Here is a 16,104-nt window from a genome sequence, read left to right as displayed (position 1 = left end):
GGGGCCTGTGCTGTCTGTCAGGGAGCCTGCAGCTGCACTGAGTCTCCCATTTTATTAGCTGCTGGCCCTGAGGGAGCCATCTCCCCTGTGCCAAGGGCTGCAAGGGCCTGGGGTGGCCTTAGCCTTGCTATCTGGGAAGAATCTGGTCCAGGCTGTGCTGGACTGGAGCATCTTGGGCACCAGTGAATGTCATCTGCACAACAGGAGCTGACAGCTGATCCTGCCTGAGGCCAGGGAGGACACAAGCCCCATGTGTGCTAGCAGGTCTCAACCTCTCCCACCTCTGTGCTTGCTGTTTTGGGATGCTCTTGCCCTGCTGCACATTTGTCTGTGGTCTGGAGAAATGGGCAAGTCACACACGGTTTCCTTCCCCAGATAGAGCAGGGGAGGCTGCAGCCAGCAGGATGCCTGGTTTCTCTGGCAAGCACTAGGTTTGCAGCTGCTTCCCAGCTGCGGACCTTGCTGCTGGGCTGCTGTCGCATCGCAGTGCATGTCCCCTTCTAAGGCTGGTGACACTGGCAGACTGAGCAGGGACTTACTGCCTGCAGCCTGAGGTTGCGGAGCTGTTTTCCCAGTATATGCTTTAAGCAGGTGCTGTGGGGAAGGTTTGTAGTGGTGCATTGGGGAGGATTGAGTCCATGCACACTCCCCACCCCCCACCCCCCCCCCACTTCCAGTCTTGCATGTTTGAGTCCTAGTCTCATGCCTTTCTTCCCACAGCTGAGGCTACGGGGCAATTTGTAGTCATTATTGGGGTCATTAGGGTGAGTGGGTTGTTGTCAAGTCCTTATCTTTCAGCACCGAGGGATGGCTGACCTGTTGGTATTGTGGATTTAACAGCCCTTGAAGTGGCTTCCTGCCCTGTGTTGAACCTTTGCTTGGCATCTACACAATCCTGCAATGCCGGCACATGCTGATTGTTTCAATGACCCTCTGCTCACCCTGTGAATGACTTTTCTTCACCATCTCCTGCCACCTGGGAGGGCAGTGGGCTCTACCCTGCTGTCAGGTAGCTGTTTTTTTTTTTTTTTTTTTTGGGGGGGGAGGGGGATTCCCCCACCTCCTTGACTCTGATGCAGTCATGCTCCTTTGGTTCTTTCTGTGCACTTTATCTGTTTAAAGAACTCAAGTTAGTAGGTGTGTGTCCATTCTGAGCCTCCAGAATTGCATAAACATTTTCCAGGGCATCAGAGATTTTAAAAAGATTTACTTTTTACTTTAAAAACATTACTTTTTTTTTATGTACTTCTCTAATGAAAAGTATGGCTTGTCCAGCACAGCAGCACTTGGCCCTCACTACCATGGTGCTTTTGCTCTTCAGGTATCCCTCTCCTCACCTGCCTGGGGAGCAGCACAGTCCTCTCCTGCCAGTAGCCTGCTGGGATCTGGCATCATCTTCCTTTTCCTGGCCCTGCTTCCAGGATGCCTGCATTCTGCAGCCCATTTTGTTTGTGAAGAGAAATTAGCTGTGGTGCCATCCTCAGTCAGAAAATCTGTAACTGCCCTGCACCTACCTGCAACTTGTCCAGAAGCATGACAAGAGCCAGCCTGCAACACTGGCACTCTCTCAAAGGCCAGAGAAGTGCAAGATGACCTTAGAGGACCTGCTGCAAAACATGTGATAACCCCCGTATGCAGCTGGCAAGAACAGGTCTCCTAAAGGCCACATGCATAAGTGCAAGTAATGGTACATGTATGCACATGCACACACACGCATACACAACATGCACAGACCTGAAATGCTGCAGGGACAATGCTGCAACCTTTGAGCCAGGATGCTTTTATTGAAAAGACCCTGCCACAGGAATTTGCTTACCCTGTCCCTTCCCAGTCTAGTCCTGCAGCAGGAGCTGAGCAGCACCTGGAATGAAGAGTCCTGAAAGTGCTTTGCTGGAAGGTTTATTCCTGGAAGACGCTGGATCCTGTGATGCTTGAGTCCAGGGCTGCAGAGCCAGCACCCCAGCTCAGTGACCAGCCACAGAACAGAGCATGGAGGGAAGTGCAGCAGCCAGGGCACCGGCTACCCCTGTGGCAGCATGGCTTATCATGTCACTCTGTTCCCCCTGCCTCTGGCAAGAGGGCATAGCTGGGCCAGGCCTCAGCCTCGGACACAAAGTAATGTAGATACCCAGTAACAGACTTCTGCTTGCAGGCACCAGGAAACAAACAATCCAGATAATATCTGTTAACCAGCCCTAAGATGGTTAACAACTCACACCATCTTCAGTTGAATGAGAGGTCTACCATTTGTGGGTATTCATGGCCAAACCTTCCCAACAGGTCTGTGTGGCACCAGCCAGTCTGGTTCAGGCCATGGGGCTAGCTCCAGAAGAGGGAATATCAGCAGTGACCACGCACTTGCAGGACAGAAGCCAGGAGCGGGATGTGACACTGTTGAAGCTAAGGTTGTCCCCAGAGTGGTGATGAGCTCTGCAGCACACAGCCTGCCAAAACAGCTGAGACCAGGCTAGGGCTCTCCACGTTATCCATGGAGCACACACTGCATTGCTAACAGTGAGCCCTACTAGGGAAATGGCAAAGCCACAGCCGTGCACTGGCCCTGCCTGTTCCCATAGTGTTGTGAGGCTCACTGCACCCCACAGGATTGCTCCAGCTGGCGCTCTGCCCTGGCTGCACATTCTGCAGCCCAACCAGACACTGTGGCAGCACTAGCTCCTCATGCTCTCATTTGAGTTTTCATGCACTGCAGCAGGGAGAGGCATGGAAAGCCCCTGCACTGCAGTGATGGGGTGCAGTGAAGCCTGTCCTCCATCAGGGATTCCCCTTGTCAGCTGTACTAAGTGTGCCCAGCCCCACAGACAGCCCCTCCCGACACCTCTCCATGACTTCCCAAACCCTGCTGCCACCTCTCTCTGACTTCCCTGGCAGCACTGGGGCCACCTGCACTGCCGCACCCCCTCAGTCTTGGAGCCAAAAGGGGAGTAGCTCCTGCACCCCCCCCACCCCACCCCCAGGCTGACACAGCGGCTGAGAGCAAGGTCTGCCGCAGGATATCTCCTGGGCAGGAGTCTGGTGCCACCTGGCTGCACCCAGGCCATTGGCCAAGCCAAAGCACGGGGATGCTGCCTCTCCTCAGGGCTGTGAGCAGGAGGGGACACCAGCCCCGCCTGCTCCCCCAGGCTTGCCCCCCTGGGATAATGGTGTGCCCCCACCCCCTTGCTCAGCTCCGCACTCCACAGTGGCAGGGAAGCAGGGCCTGGCATGCGGGACGGGCAGGGCCGTGTGCTGCATGCACAGCTGGGAGCCGGCTCCATGCATGTCCCTGGACAGGTGCCCTCGGGAAAGCGTAAGTTCGGATACGCAGATCTTCGCATGCAGAGTTCCAGGCTGGGTGCCTGGTGCTGCCTCTTCTTCCAAGGCCTGTATTGGCTCTGGCAGGATGCCCAGGACCCCCGACGCAGAGCTGGTGCTGCACTTACACCTCGATTATATTGACAGAGGGAGACTTCTATGGGAGAAAAAAATGCTTTAAGGCCCTGCTTTGCTAAGAACCTGAGATGCAGACCCCATGGCAGAACCCCCACCCTCCCATGGCAGGCACCAAGACCAGCACACCTCTTCTGCAAAAGGGGTGCCAGCTGAGCTGTCTGATGTGGGCTGAGGTGTGGGTGTGCTGCAGCAGAGACCTGCCTTCAGTGTTTCCCTAAGGAGACCAATGGAACTAACCCTTAAGCCCCACCTATTTGCATTAATCTCTCCTGACAGACGGTTCAGGTAGCTCAGCTGCATTAGCTGCTGCCTCACTCCAAGTAAGTCCCATCAGCCACACCACACTTGCCTCCCCAGGAAGCCTTTCTGATCACTGCTGTGCCCTAGTACCCCCAGGAGAACCAGGCACCCAGCCTCACACTCTTCAGCCTCCAGGGCTTGCAGATGTCTGGTGACTTCTGTCTGGTTCCTAGTCACGTGTACTAGATTTACCTGGTCTCACCTTTGGCCAGCAGCAAGTGCCATTTCAAGCTGGCTAGAACTGGCTCTTACCTAACATGGGGCAGCTTCTGGACACTTCTCAGAAGAAGCCACCCCCCACTACCAAAACCTTGCCATGTAAATTTCAGTACATCCAATTCAATATGGTGTGGAGGTTCTTAGCAGCCCATTGTTAAACCACCACCCCATGCTACAACTGTGGCCCTTGGAGAGAAGGTAGATACAGGGCTCAGAGCAGAAAAGATGCGTGAGGATGTGGGAGGACACCTGGCATGGGCAGAGAATCCACAAAGCATGGCATGACGAGTGGAGGAACAGATAAGGCCAGCTTATGTCAAGCTGTCTCACTGTTATGCCCTGCAACAGCTCTGGAGTGTGACAAGGGAACTAAGGGCTACCTGTAGTAGGGTGGATTTTTTTCAAAAACTGTTGCAAGCATGAACAGACACCTTCCTTTACACTGAAAGGACTGTGCTTACTGAATAGCACAGCAGATATGTGCATTCAGAGAAGCCACTGGGAAGGGATGGAGTCATACTTGTATGTGATTTGTAGTGCAGCCCTTACCCATCGAAGTAAGGGGAAGAAAGTGAATGTCCCCATGACTATACTTTGTAACAGGGACATCAAGAGCTACATTACTGTGCAGACATGTGACTAGTGGCGTTCTCCAGGGGTCGGTGCTGGGTCCGGTCCTGTTCAACAGTCGACGACCTTGATGAGGGAATAGTGTCTGCCCTCAGCAAGTACGCCGATGACACAAAGCTGGGAGGAGTGGCTGACACGCCAGAAGGCTGTGCTGCCATTCAGCGAGACCTGGACAGGCTGGAGAGCTGGGCAGGAAGAAACCAAATGAAGTTTAACAAGAGCAAGTGTAGAGTCCTGCACCTGGGAAGGAAGAACCGCACGTATCAGTACAGGCTGGGGGACGACCTGCTGGAGAGGAGCTCTGCGGAGAAGGACCTGGGGGTCCTGGTGGACAGCAGGTTGGCCATGACCCAGCAGTGTGCCCTGGTGGCCAAGAGGGCCAATGGGATCCTGGCGTGCATTGAAAGGAGCGTAGCCAACAGGTCAAGGGAGGTGATCCTCCCCCTCTGGGAGGATCCTCCCCTCTGCCCTGGTCAGGCCTCACCTGGAGTACTGTGTCCAGTTCTGGGCTTCCCAGTACAAAAAAGACAGGGGTCTCCTGGAAAGAGTCCAGCGGAGGGCCACAAAGACGATACGGGGCCTGGAACATCTCCTCTGTGAGGAAATGCTGAGAGACCTGGGTATATTCAGCCTTGAGAAGAGAAGACCAAGAGGGGATCTCACCAATGTGTATAAATACCTGAGGTGTGGGAGACAGAGGGATTTGGCCAACCTCCTTTCAGTGGTTTGTGGGGACAGGACAAGGGGCAATGGCCACAAAATGGAGCCCAGGCAGTTCCGCACCAACATGTGAAAGAACTTCCTCACGGTGAGGGTGACGGAGCACTGGAACAGGCTGCCCAGGGAGGTTGTGGGGTCTCCTTCTCTGCAGATATTCAAGGCCCGTCTGGACGCCTGCCTGGGCAGCCTGCTCTAGGGAACTGCTTTGGCAGGGGGGTTGGACCCGATGGTCTCTTGGGGTCCCTTCCAACCGCTACAATTCTGTGATTGTCTGCTACTTTACAGCAGCTTGACCATGAAGCCAGGAGTGGAAGCAAATGCAGAGCATAATGATGTCACTGCTTTTTCTTTCCTATACGTTGTTCCCAGCTTTGTAATTAAGGATTGTGAGGATAAACTTGCAGTGTTATCACTTGCAAGCATCCCAAGAATACAGTGAATTCAAAAAGATACCGTGAGGTGCTTCAGCCCTGTACATGTGATGAAATTAGCAAACAACAAGAATGGGCTTGTGCACCTGCTTTTGAAGCCCTGTATGAGTAGGGTGAGTCTGGAGCAGAAATCCAAGAGGAAGGATATTTTTGGCAAAGAGTAATCAGGAAGCTGGTAAACCTGAAGGAGCAGAGAAAACTGGGCCTCTGAAGTCCAAACAGGAAGTTTCTGCCCTGGCATCCCCTGGAAACCAATGATATACAAAAGCAGAGGGGCTGGTAGGCACCATGGTGAATGGAGTTCATACCATGGACAGAGGATGCAAATGAGACCCATGGGAAAAACCTAATGCAAGGTCCCATTAGAACACAAGTATCAGGGTTATAAATCAGTCTTTGTTGAGTAACAAAGAAGGGTCAGGTGCTAAGGGAATAGCCACATGAAAGTAGTGGTCCATCCCCATCCACAGCCTGGCACAGTACCTCCATCAGGGTGAGGAAGGAGCTCTGGAGTCTTTCTCATGAATGACCTGTGTGGTGATGGCCTGGAGCAGGCACTGGAGAAGGCTAAAAGCTAGCAGAGAGAGACTAGTGTAGGAATTTTAAGAAAGCTGATCAGTTCAGCTGCCTTTTGCTTGAACAGGCAGGACCTGGACCTCTCTATAGGATGCAGAAAAGGTGTAGCTTCAGAGTGACATGGTGATGGGGCAAGGCACTGGCAAGAGGACAGATAACATCCTGCAATACGGGAGCCATCCCAACTGATGTATCCTGCCATCTCTACTGGTGTTTCTCCTGCAGTCACCCACGGGGCATACAGACTGTCCCAGAGAGGCCAGGACTCAATGCAGTCCTCAGTTTTTAGAGTGAGAGCATGAGCTGGGGTCTTTCTGTTTCTGGAGAGAGTGAGAACCTGTCCAGGCACTAAGACACAGCAGATGTCAAATGCCAGCTCTCCCCACTCACCTTGCTCCGCAGCAGCCCTCCAGTTGGTCTCTCTGGCGTGCTGTGCTCTGAGGATGGCTTTGTTTTCTCCTTGTTGTTGTTGGAATCGTTGTCCTTGATGATGTCATACTGTCTGCAGAAGAGGGCGATCACCGCTGCAGAAAGAGGAGGGATGAAAGACTCCCTCACATTGGCTGCCCTCTGCCTCCCCTCCCCATGACATTACAGCTGGAGAGCAGTCAGGACCAAGGCACCCCAGGGTGCTGGTCACCCACAACCTCCACCTGTTCCAGCTTGGACTGCTATTCCAGAAAACTCAGCAAGTGTGGCCAGGCCAATCTCCTTGGGCAGACAAGGCAAAGATGCAGCTGAAGCTATCAGGGTACACATGAGGTATGTGAGGTGTTCAGTGTTCAGCCATAAGCATGGCTCAGTGCTCTGTGGCCAAAGGCAGATGTTGAGGCACTCTGAGAGGGACAGTCCCTTAGGTCAGTGAGCAGCTGAGTGTGCTGAGTGCCTCCAGCAAGGCACTGAAGTTACTGGCCTGATGCTTGCAGTCCTCACAAAAGCCAGCCCTTGGCTTTTTCTTGCCCTGCAAACTATGGATCACTCTGTCGGGGTTCTACAGCACCTTGTGCACTGCATGCCCCACATCTTATGACCATCAACACAGGACTTTGGAGTAATGCTTTGAATTGTAATCATTAAATGTGTTGGACCCATTCAAACTACAGGGTGTTATCACAGCCACCTGGATCTGATTTATCACTGTTGGTACTCTGATACAACAATCTGCATGAGGTGTGCAGTTAGCAGCAGCCATCTTGTATTTTCTTCCAGTGCACTAGAAGAGTGTTCAAGGCCAGGACGAGGAGAGATTCCTGCAAGATGCCACTTAAAAATCCTCCCTTACTGGGAAGAGGGTAGGGGACAAATGATTTCCCATTCACAACAGCTCTGTGTGACATGTCAGGAGCCTCCTGTTTTATCCAAGGCTTCCTTGCTCCCAGGGCAGCCTGCTGTTTCCTGGGGCACTGGCTTTAATTGGTTGCTGTACAGAAATAGCTCACAAATGTTACAGTTTTAGTAGACTGAGCCACAGCTACTACCAGCCAGTGGAGCAATATTATCACGATATCAAACAAGATAGATTAAGGCCCAAGTTACACAATAGTTAATGTCAACTGTGATGCTCCCACACCATAATTCTGTATTGGTTGGGTACCACATCGTCTCCTGCTCTTCCAGGACAGCAGGCAGGCTAACTAGCCCACATGCTTCAGGCCATCATTGGTCAGCAGTGGCTGTTGTTCCTTCTTTCACCTCACTGGCTCAAGCTCCTACAGAGGCTCAATGGACTTGTTAGGAAGGAGGATTCCAGAACCATTGCCAATATTCCTCTGCTCTCTCCAATCCCCATCCTCTCTGCACACCCTAGACTATGCCTCTGTTACAGCCTGCCAGAACATTGCTTGCAGCACTCACCTGCCCACATGAGAAGCACAGCCACGATGATGATAATTTCGCCTGTCTGCAGTTGCCTGTTTTTGTCCAGCCCTTCCATGGTGATGTCACCTGTGGAGAAGAGCACCCAGGCAGCAGGCAGCAGTCACCCTCCTACCAGACCCTACCTCAGTACCATCAACAGTCGAGGGTCTGAGAAGGAGCAACAGAGAGAGGCCCACATTCCCCTGACAAACAGGCATGGGATGACATCTTGACTGGGGAGAAGACATGCAACCTGTGGCTTTCCTGTGTCAGACAAAGCATTCTTGCTGCCAAATACGGTCAGGGAGTCTAAAAGCTTGTGTGGGTTCAAATAGGGACTACACAATGCATGTGAGAGAAGCCCACTAAGGTTACTCTCTGTGTAGGGACCAGGGCTGCTTAGGAAGGCCCTGAGCTGAAAACAAAAGTCCTGAGGAAAGTATCTCATCTGCTTGCCCTGATACCCACTCGTGGCTAGTGCTGGAGAGAGTCCAGGCCTGATGGACCCACCCTGTGCGTCATCTCTCTTGGATTAATGGCCAACATTTAGGCAATCCCAAGGCAAAAGGCACAACATGGGTATGAAGAGGAAAGGAGACTATGGGGTTCTCGTATTTGTCCTTTGGTAGCTTGCAGGCTGGTAGATCTGAGAGACAATTCAATATTTACTTCCTATGGGCAGCAGTTTGGATGTACTAGCTTGCTTAGCTGAACAGGTTGCCAAGATCTAGGACAGGAGGACTATAAAGCATTGTTTGGGCTTTCACCATGGTCATGGTGAACACAACAGCAGCCTGTATGACCCTGTGCATCCCAGGCAGCTGGCTACCCAGGTCGGAACTTCGCTCACTGGTTGCCGACTCCCTGCCTGTGTGCTGTGGAGACCTCCAGTTCTGCCCCCACCAGTGGCACTTGGGCAAACTGGAAGGAGCTGCCTCACCTTGGTTGGAGCTGTTGGAGGGGAGGCGGTCAGTCTCCTTCAGGGTCCGGAAGTGGACACGCTTACTGGCCTGACTTTCCCCATACAGGCCAATACTCTGCACCTGGATGATGTAATCAGCATCTTCTGCCAAGTCCCACAGCACGCAGGCCCGGTTGGTGGTGTTCACCTCCCGGATGAAGCGCTGCATCTGTCCATCTTGCCGCTGCCAGAGTGAAGAGCTGTCATCCCCAGGAGGCTGTTCCCAGCTGCACCACACACAGGCCCCCATCTGCAAGGCTGTGCTGGGCACAGTGCCCTTGCTCCTTCCTTCCAATCATACACCCCTGGGATGGGCCAGACTGGCTAGCACCTTGCTACACAGCATCCCTGCATGGCCAAAGAGCCAAGTGCCTCCCTGGAGAACTCACCACTACCTGGGGCTGTGGAGGCTGAGCAAGGCAAGCAAGGAAGGGTTATCTTGTGGCTGGAGCACTCTCCTCATCCAAAGAAATCACAGAGAAGCCACTGGAGGGATAGCCACTCCACAATGCAGCCCACAGTCTGCTGTGCCCCTCCCCACCACCCCCAGCATAGATGGCTTAGAGAGGGAACCCCAGCAAAGGTTGCTCAACAGTGGAGGTGTCCTCAAGCATGTGCCAGAGGAGCTCCAAACTGCAGCAAAAGGGCTGAGAGGAGCATGCTGGTAAATCAGTGAGAACAGTCCCCAGACTACTGGGAACAAAGCCTGGATACCTGCTGTAAGATGGCGTAGCCGATGACCACATCTCCTTCTGGAACATCCCAGGAGACTGTGGCAGAGTTTGCCTTCAGCTGTGTCACAGTCACATTGACAGGGGACGGTGGCCTGTCTGGGTGAGCCAGGGAGGGACCAAGGCAAAGCACATGAAAGAGGCAAAAAAAGATCTCTCAGAAAAGGCACCTACCCCCGCACACCACCATGGGGGTCTTCTTCAACAGCTGCCCATTGCAGCATGCTGACCAGGGCTACAGGGAGCAGTTCCTCCCTTGAATCTTACCCCAGAAGAGGAGGGTCATGTCAGGTCAACAAGACTGAGTCCCACAACACACACACCGCACAGTGCTCCCTGGGCTAGTGGGCAGCTGCCCACTACGCAGGGGGTGCAGCACAGAGCCACTCCTGTGCAGCTACCCCTCTATGGCACCTACTGGCTTTGTCAGTCATTGCTCACTGTCCAGGTCTCCTCTCTATCTGGCTGTTGGTGAGAAATGTGCTCACTGGTCACCCCACCCTCTGCACTGCACTACAGTGGGAAAAGAGGACAAGCTTGTGAGGCATCTGACTGGCTCTTCTCTAAAGGGCTTTCTTGCAGTGGCAGACACAGCCCATTGCTTGTATTACATGTTCCATGTAAAAGAAATTAGCAGTGCTGACCTGTGCTGCCAGACCCAGCACAGGACATGAAGGGACTCTGGTAGGCTCCTTCCACCTTGCAGACATCATGACGGGAAATGCATGAAGGCCTGTCCTGAGCAAAAAATTATTACAGAATAGTTTAAGAGACTGTTATAGCAATTTAACCAGATCCCGCAGATCAAAATTAAATGAAAGGAAAGGCCTCTGTAGAATGTCGCAGAGCACTGCAGATACCCTGCCATCAGAGGGGACAATGGCATTCACATCAGCTTTTCATGAGGGCAGCTGCTTGCAGATCTGAGGTACCTTCAGGGCTGAGCACGACACTGCTGCTCAGATTTTCATCTGTTGGAAAGCCTACTGCGTTCAGCTTCAGCAGCAGCAAAAAGCAGGGCTGCCTGACACAACATGCTGCTGCTCAGCCCAGACACAGAGTAGTTTCTTGGCAGTTAAGTCTCATGTTTTTGTAGGGTTCAGAGTTCAAACAAATCTTACATTAATGCAATTCTTGAACCAAGACTGTGATAGTGAAATGAGGTTTCTCCAAGCTCTGGGACTGCTCTGTGGATGTGCACATCACAAATGCCTGGCACACCATCCAGAACTGCGTAGGAAGCAGCACAGACACAGTATTTATATATCAACTGTGACAGAAAAATGGGACAGCTTGGAATAAACACACTATGGAACTCAATCTGGCCATCTCATCTGCCTGGCATTACTCCCTGCTCTAAGCTGGGGAGGAGAGCCCAGTGCAGAGGGCAGAGCTAACTTTCCTGGCAATGCAATGCCATCAGCTGTAAAGCCGATAACAACACTTAACTATTGCTGTTCTTCGGAAAGCTGGTCTGATTGACCCATGGGCTGCACCATTACTATTTTGAGATTTCATAGCACTAAGAAGAACATGGAAGAATCCTACAAAGGTAGGCAAACTTGCACACATAGACAAGTTCTGTCTAGAAATTAAATACATGAGTGTGTAAGAAAGACCCTGAAGCTGCCGTTCCTGTGTCTTCTCTCCCTGTAAACAAGACAGTGTCCTTCTACAAGCTGCTTGTGTAGTACAGGTTCAATGCTGTGACTTACACAGGTAAAAAAAAGAGCCCCGGGGGGACTTGGAAACAGGAGAAAAAGACCACCATAACAACACCAACAAAAAACGTAGGAGTGACTAGGAAAGGTCATTTTTTGCAGGTCAACCACTGAAATGCATTCATTCACATTTGAATATATCTGGCTCCTGGGCAGATCTAACCAGGAAAATTGTGATTACCACTCTGAAAGATGCAGGATTATGGTCTGTCAAGGACAACTAAGACAGCCAGGACAGTCACACACAGAGCCCAGAAAACAATTTTCCAGAGAGACACTGGGAGCAACTGCCTCCCTAGCAGAAGCCTGCTGCATTACCAGGAGGTATAATCACAGGAGACAACGCAAATGAGGACATCATAGTATTCTGTGTCTTCTCATCAGAACAGGAGGCTGACAAACAGGAAAGGCTTTAAAGATTCCCTTGAATATCCTTTATCCCATGAAAGCGTGTCTCCTTAGAGGTTTGTCAGTGGGGATCCCGTTCACCACTCCACCCTGTGGGAGGGAGTCTCTAAGCCATGTCTTTGTCTGCACACTCTGGTCTCCCAGGAGCCAAAAGCAAAACAGGCTGAATAGAGCTGCAGTCCTGAGACATACATAGCCCACTGACTGAGGCATGTGTATCCTGTGCACACAAGGGCTGAGCTCATCACAGATGGGCTCTGTTTTCTGGTCCAGCCATGACCACTGTGCAAGTGTTGTACAAGTAACAGCTAAATTGCAGACAGCACCCTGTCAGCCAGCAAGGCTCACGAGGCGGAGTGGAGGGACAGGTGCTGATCTCTTCTTTCTAGTGATCACTGACAGAACAGCATGAAGCTGTGTCAAGGGAGGTACAGATCAGGAAAAGGTTCTTCAATGAGAGGGTGGTTGGGCACTGGAACAGACCCCCCAGGGAAGTGGCCATGGCGCCAAACCTGTTGAAGTTCAAGAAGCATTTGGAAGCTCTCAGACATATGGTTTAATTATTACTCAGTCTTGTGTAGATCCAGGAGTTGGGCTCAACGATCCTTCTGTGTACCTTCCAACTCAGGACATTCTATGATTCTATGAAGTTCTACCTAGACAGAGCTTAAACAGGCCCTTTATTGGGACTTTCTCTTACTGGTGGCAGCAGGGTGTCCCGGGGGGATACCACCCCTGTATCACACTGCAAAGGGAGTACACTCAAAGCCAGAATGCCCAGCTGTAATTCCCAGAACCAGTCCCCATACGCTCAAAAGGGAGACAGGGGAGGGCAAGAGGACATACAGGCATGGCAGAACCAGAGTGCACGTGACTAGTCAGTGCTTCAGACCTCATGCATTGCAAACACGCTGAGTGCAGGCTCCAGGCAAGTGGACCTGAACCTGTATGACAATGAGATCTGAAGGCGTCCAGGCTGCAGTTCTTCATCGGAAAAATCCATGTCACTTAGTCATTTCACAGTTCAGCAAACTGTAGAGAAGACATTATAAGCATGTGGGATTTGCACATCTAGCAGAAAGAGAGAGGACAAGAAGTTTCAGAAGCTGAAACTACAGAAAGTCACCCTGGAAACAGAGGACAATGATTAACCCCAAGGATATACAAGATAACTCAATGAAAGTCATTAGGACAAGACCTCCAAAAGACAGCCTACACCACAGGGAGTTTGCATGTGATCACCACATGAAGCCTATGTTCTCCTGTCTGCTCTACAGCTGAGGTCAGAGCAGTCTCATACCAGAGCTTCTGCCATGAAGATCTGTGAGTACGAGGACTCAAAAAATATATATATTCTGATACCGACTACTAAAAAAATTTCTGTAAAGCCAAGATCCTCCAACACTCTGCTGGGTTCTTTAGGAAAAAGCATGCCACAGTTAAGCCCTGAACAATGCATTAATTGCTAATGATTCTGCATCATTTATAAGTTATTCAACTTCACTTTTGATTAAAGTCATATTCAGAATTGGGCACCACCACAGAAAGAATAATCACTACCTTATGGCCTGGTGCACTCTTTTCTACTGACAGTACAGCAGTGCATTCCTTTCAGGCCTGCTGAAGAGGTGGGAAGAATTGCTCCTGTGCACTGGAGTTGGCAGCACTGCAGACTGAGGTTGGGAAGCAGTGAGGACTGACCTGTGGACAGCTGAGCACTCGACTAGCTCTGCCACACAGCTTGCCTCTGCAGGGCAGAGAAAGGGTTGGACAGATGCCCTGCAAGAGTGGCATTGACAGATGTGGCTCTGCACAGGGATGGGGCACAGGCCCACTGGCATTTTCCCATCTTGCTCTGACTCCGGAGAGGAGGAACTCACCTGCACCTGGGCCACTGCCCTTGGGACTGCTGCTCAAGGGCACACAGATGTTTGTCCAACTTATCTGTGCAGCAGGGAAGTAAGCATCAGACTGCACAACTAAAAATAAGTGCTTCCTTTTAAACAACCCTGACTGCATTTCTACCTGAATCCAGCAGGCCACGTAGTTCATATTGTGCAAGGAGACTGCCAAGGGACACAAGGCCAAGTACAGAATAAAGCAGTCCAGTTCCACCATGGCAGGTTATCAGAACATGTCTGATACTGGCAATTTACTGCATCACTAATGTGACAAGAGGTGAATAGATATCAGAAGGCTGCCACTGACAAAGGTTATTCAGATGAGTCAAAGGAAGAAAGGACAGCGGTACCTTGTGTACAGACATACCTCGGTCTCTGAGCAAACACCAGCCTAGAGAAAGCAAGCCAGCAAGGCATGAAGGCATGCTGCAATGTGAAACACTGGGATGTCTGTCAGAGACCAGCTTGTGGACCATTGTACAGCACTGGAGCATCCCTGCCCTTGCGCGTTCATTCTCTCAGGACCCAGAGCTCACTGATGAGCGGCACAGATGGGAAACATGGACGCTCTCCTCTACTGGGGAACAAGGAGGGGCTGCGTTCCCCGACAGCCCAGCCCAGAAGTGGCAGGCTTCTCAAGCCAAAGCCACAGCCGGCAACTCCAGGCGCCTGGGGTACGGCAGAGCCTAGCGTCACGTTAAGGGAGGGCAGCACCGCCACACAATCTCATCCCGGTCCCACGGGGATGCAACACGACTGAAGGCACGGATGTCTTAGAGACCACGACACCCCGGGGCAGGGCGCAGCCCCAGCGGGGCTGTCCCGGGGGCCACGGGTTGCCCGGGCCAGGCCCCTCGGGCCGCGGCCAAGGCCATGCGGGGCCGCCCCGCCACGCGCGCCCCGTGCCGGGCAGGACAGGGAAAGCCAGTCCCGAGAGGGGGAGGCCGGCGGGAGGGGGCTGGCGCACGGCGTCCCGGGCCGGGGCCGGGAGAGGGGCAGGGCGGACACACGGGACGGCGCCCGGCACTGGCGAGCGCCAGCCCCCGCCCGCCGCCGGCGGCACCGTGCGGGCACCGCGGCAGCGAGCGGTGTTCTGCGCGGCCCGGCCCGGCCCGGCCCGGCCCCCACCGCACCTCCGGGCGCCCCGGCGGCACTTACTGGCTCGCACCAAGCAGAGGTCGCAGCTGAAGAGCACGAGGACGGGGTTCAGGTACGCCGAGAAATGGGCCATGGCGGCGGGGCCGACGCAGGAGCGCCCGGGACTGCGGCCCTGGCCCGGGCAGCAGCCCTGGCACCGGCCCGGCTCCCTGCACCGGGGGACGGAGCGGGGCCGAGCCCCGGCCGCAGCGCGGGGGGGCGGGACGGCCGCCCGGTCCTCCCCCGGTCCAGCTCCGCCCAGCGCACCCGCCCCCGAGCGGCACCGCAGCGACCGCCGGCGCCGCCCCGAGCCGTACCCCGAAACCGCCGGCGCCGCCCCCGAAACGGCCGTGCGCCCCCGTGCAGTACCCCATCCCCGCTAGTGCTGCCTCCCCTCATAACCACCAGCGGCGCCGCCTGCGTCGTTCCCCAGCAACCGCCAGTGCCGGCCCCTCATGCCATACCGCTAGTAATCACCGCTTCCAGCCCTCCCTGTGCTGTCCCCCCAGTAATACCCAGTGCCAACCCTCCCCAGTACGACACCCACCGGTAACTGGCACTGGTGCACCCTCTCCATAACGTCTTCACTCTGCCCTCCTGGCACTGCTGGCAGTGCCCCAGAGACCAGGCGCATCTTCCGTGATCACATGCATGTCTGTGTGGCCTGGGCTGTCTTGCAGGTGTGTTGCATTGCACTAGTGCTCTCACACGTGCACATACTAAATTCATATGTGTGCCCAGTCTGCACCACCCTCTAACACATGCCCATAATGCATGGGCACTCTGGTACACAGATGCCTTTCTTGCAGGGGTGCTCTCTGGCTGCCCGTATTACACACCACTGTTTTCAAGTGTTGTCACACGGACCCATTGCTAGCATCCCCTTTTCCAGGGAGGCTGCCTCCCAGCCCAGGCCTATCTCCTGGTATAGAGTGATTCCTAGCAGTGCTACGTGCTGCCCTCTTGCCATGTGCTGTGGCCCATGGTGCTGTGTCCTCCTCTTCCCTGTGACTACCATTGCTTCCATTCCCGAGTGGCACAGCCCGGTGTACCACACTGGTA

General features: G+C 53.4%; 1 protein-coding gene across 7 annotated transcripts; it reads right to left on the bottom strand.

The window, feature by feature from the left end:
• Positions 1-1,764: 1,764 nt before the first annotated feature.
• FNDC4 (fibronectin type III domain containing 4) lies at positions 1,765-15,640 on the bottom strand. Of its 7 annotated transcripts, XM_083829175.1 has the most exons (7): positions 15,064-15,237; positions 10,520-10,613; positions 9,859-9,974; positions 9,124-9,328; positions 8,181-8,270; positions 6,717-6,850; positions 1,765-3,469 (listed from the first exon to the last, which is right to left on the bottom strand). In XM_083829175.1, exons 2-7 carry the CDS (start codon positions 10,545-10,547, stop codon positions 3,437-3,439), a joined length of 606 nt encoding a protein of 201 aa, XP_083685301.1. In that variant the 5' UTR covers positions 10,548-10,613; positions 15,064-15,237; the 3' UTR covers positions 1,765-3,436. The 7 variants fall into 7 exon arrangements, with proteins under 7 accessions (XP_083685301.1, XP_083685298.1, XP_083685297.1 ...); XM_083829172.1 differs by lacking the exon at positions 10,520-10,613 and having other exon boundaries at positions 1,765-3,466; positions 6,717-6,828; positions 9,859-9,970; positions 15,064-15,640; XM_083829171.1 differs by lacking the exon at positions 10,520-10,613 and having other exon boundaries at positions 6,717-6,828; positions 9,859-9,970; positions 15,064-15,529.
• Between the last annotated feature and the right edge of the window lie 464 nt (positions 15,641-16,104).

The sequence above is a fragment of the Anser anser genome, assembly GCF_964211835.1.
Source record: "Anser anser genome assembly, chromosome: 3".
NCBI classification, from domain to species: Eukaryota; Metazoa; Chordata; class Aves; order Anseriformes; family Anatidae; genus Anser; species Anser anser.
This window is presented reverse-complemented; position numbering and strand designations above follow the sequence as displayed.

Coding starts and splice junctions, on each gene's coding strand:
- FNDC4 (XM_083829169.1), bottom strand. CDS start 15,416: ATGGGGTACTGCACGGGGGCGCACGGCCGTTTCGGGGGCGGCGCCGGC. Junction 9,329..9,858: donor GCTACGCCATCTTACAGCAG/GTATCCAGGCTT, acceptor TCACTCTGGCAG/CGGCAAGATGGACAGATGCA. Junction 8,271..9,123: donor CTCCAACAGCTCCAACCAAG/GTGAGGCAGCTC, acceptor TCTTCTCCACAG/GTGACATCACCATGGAAGGG.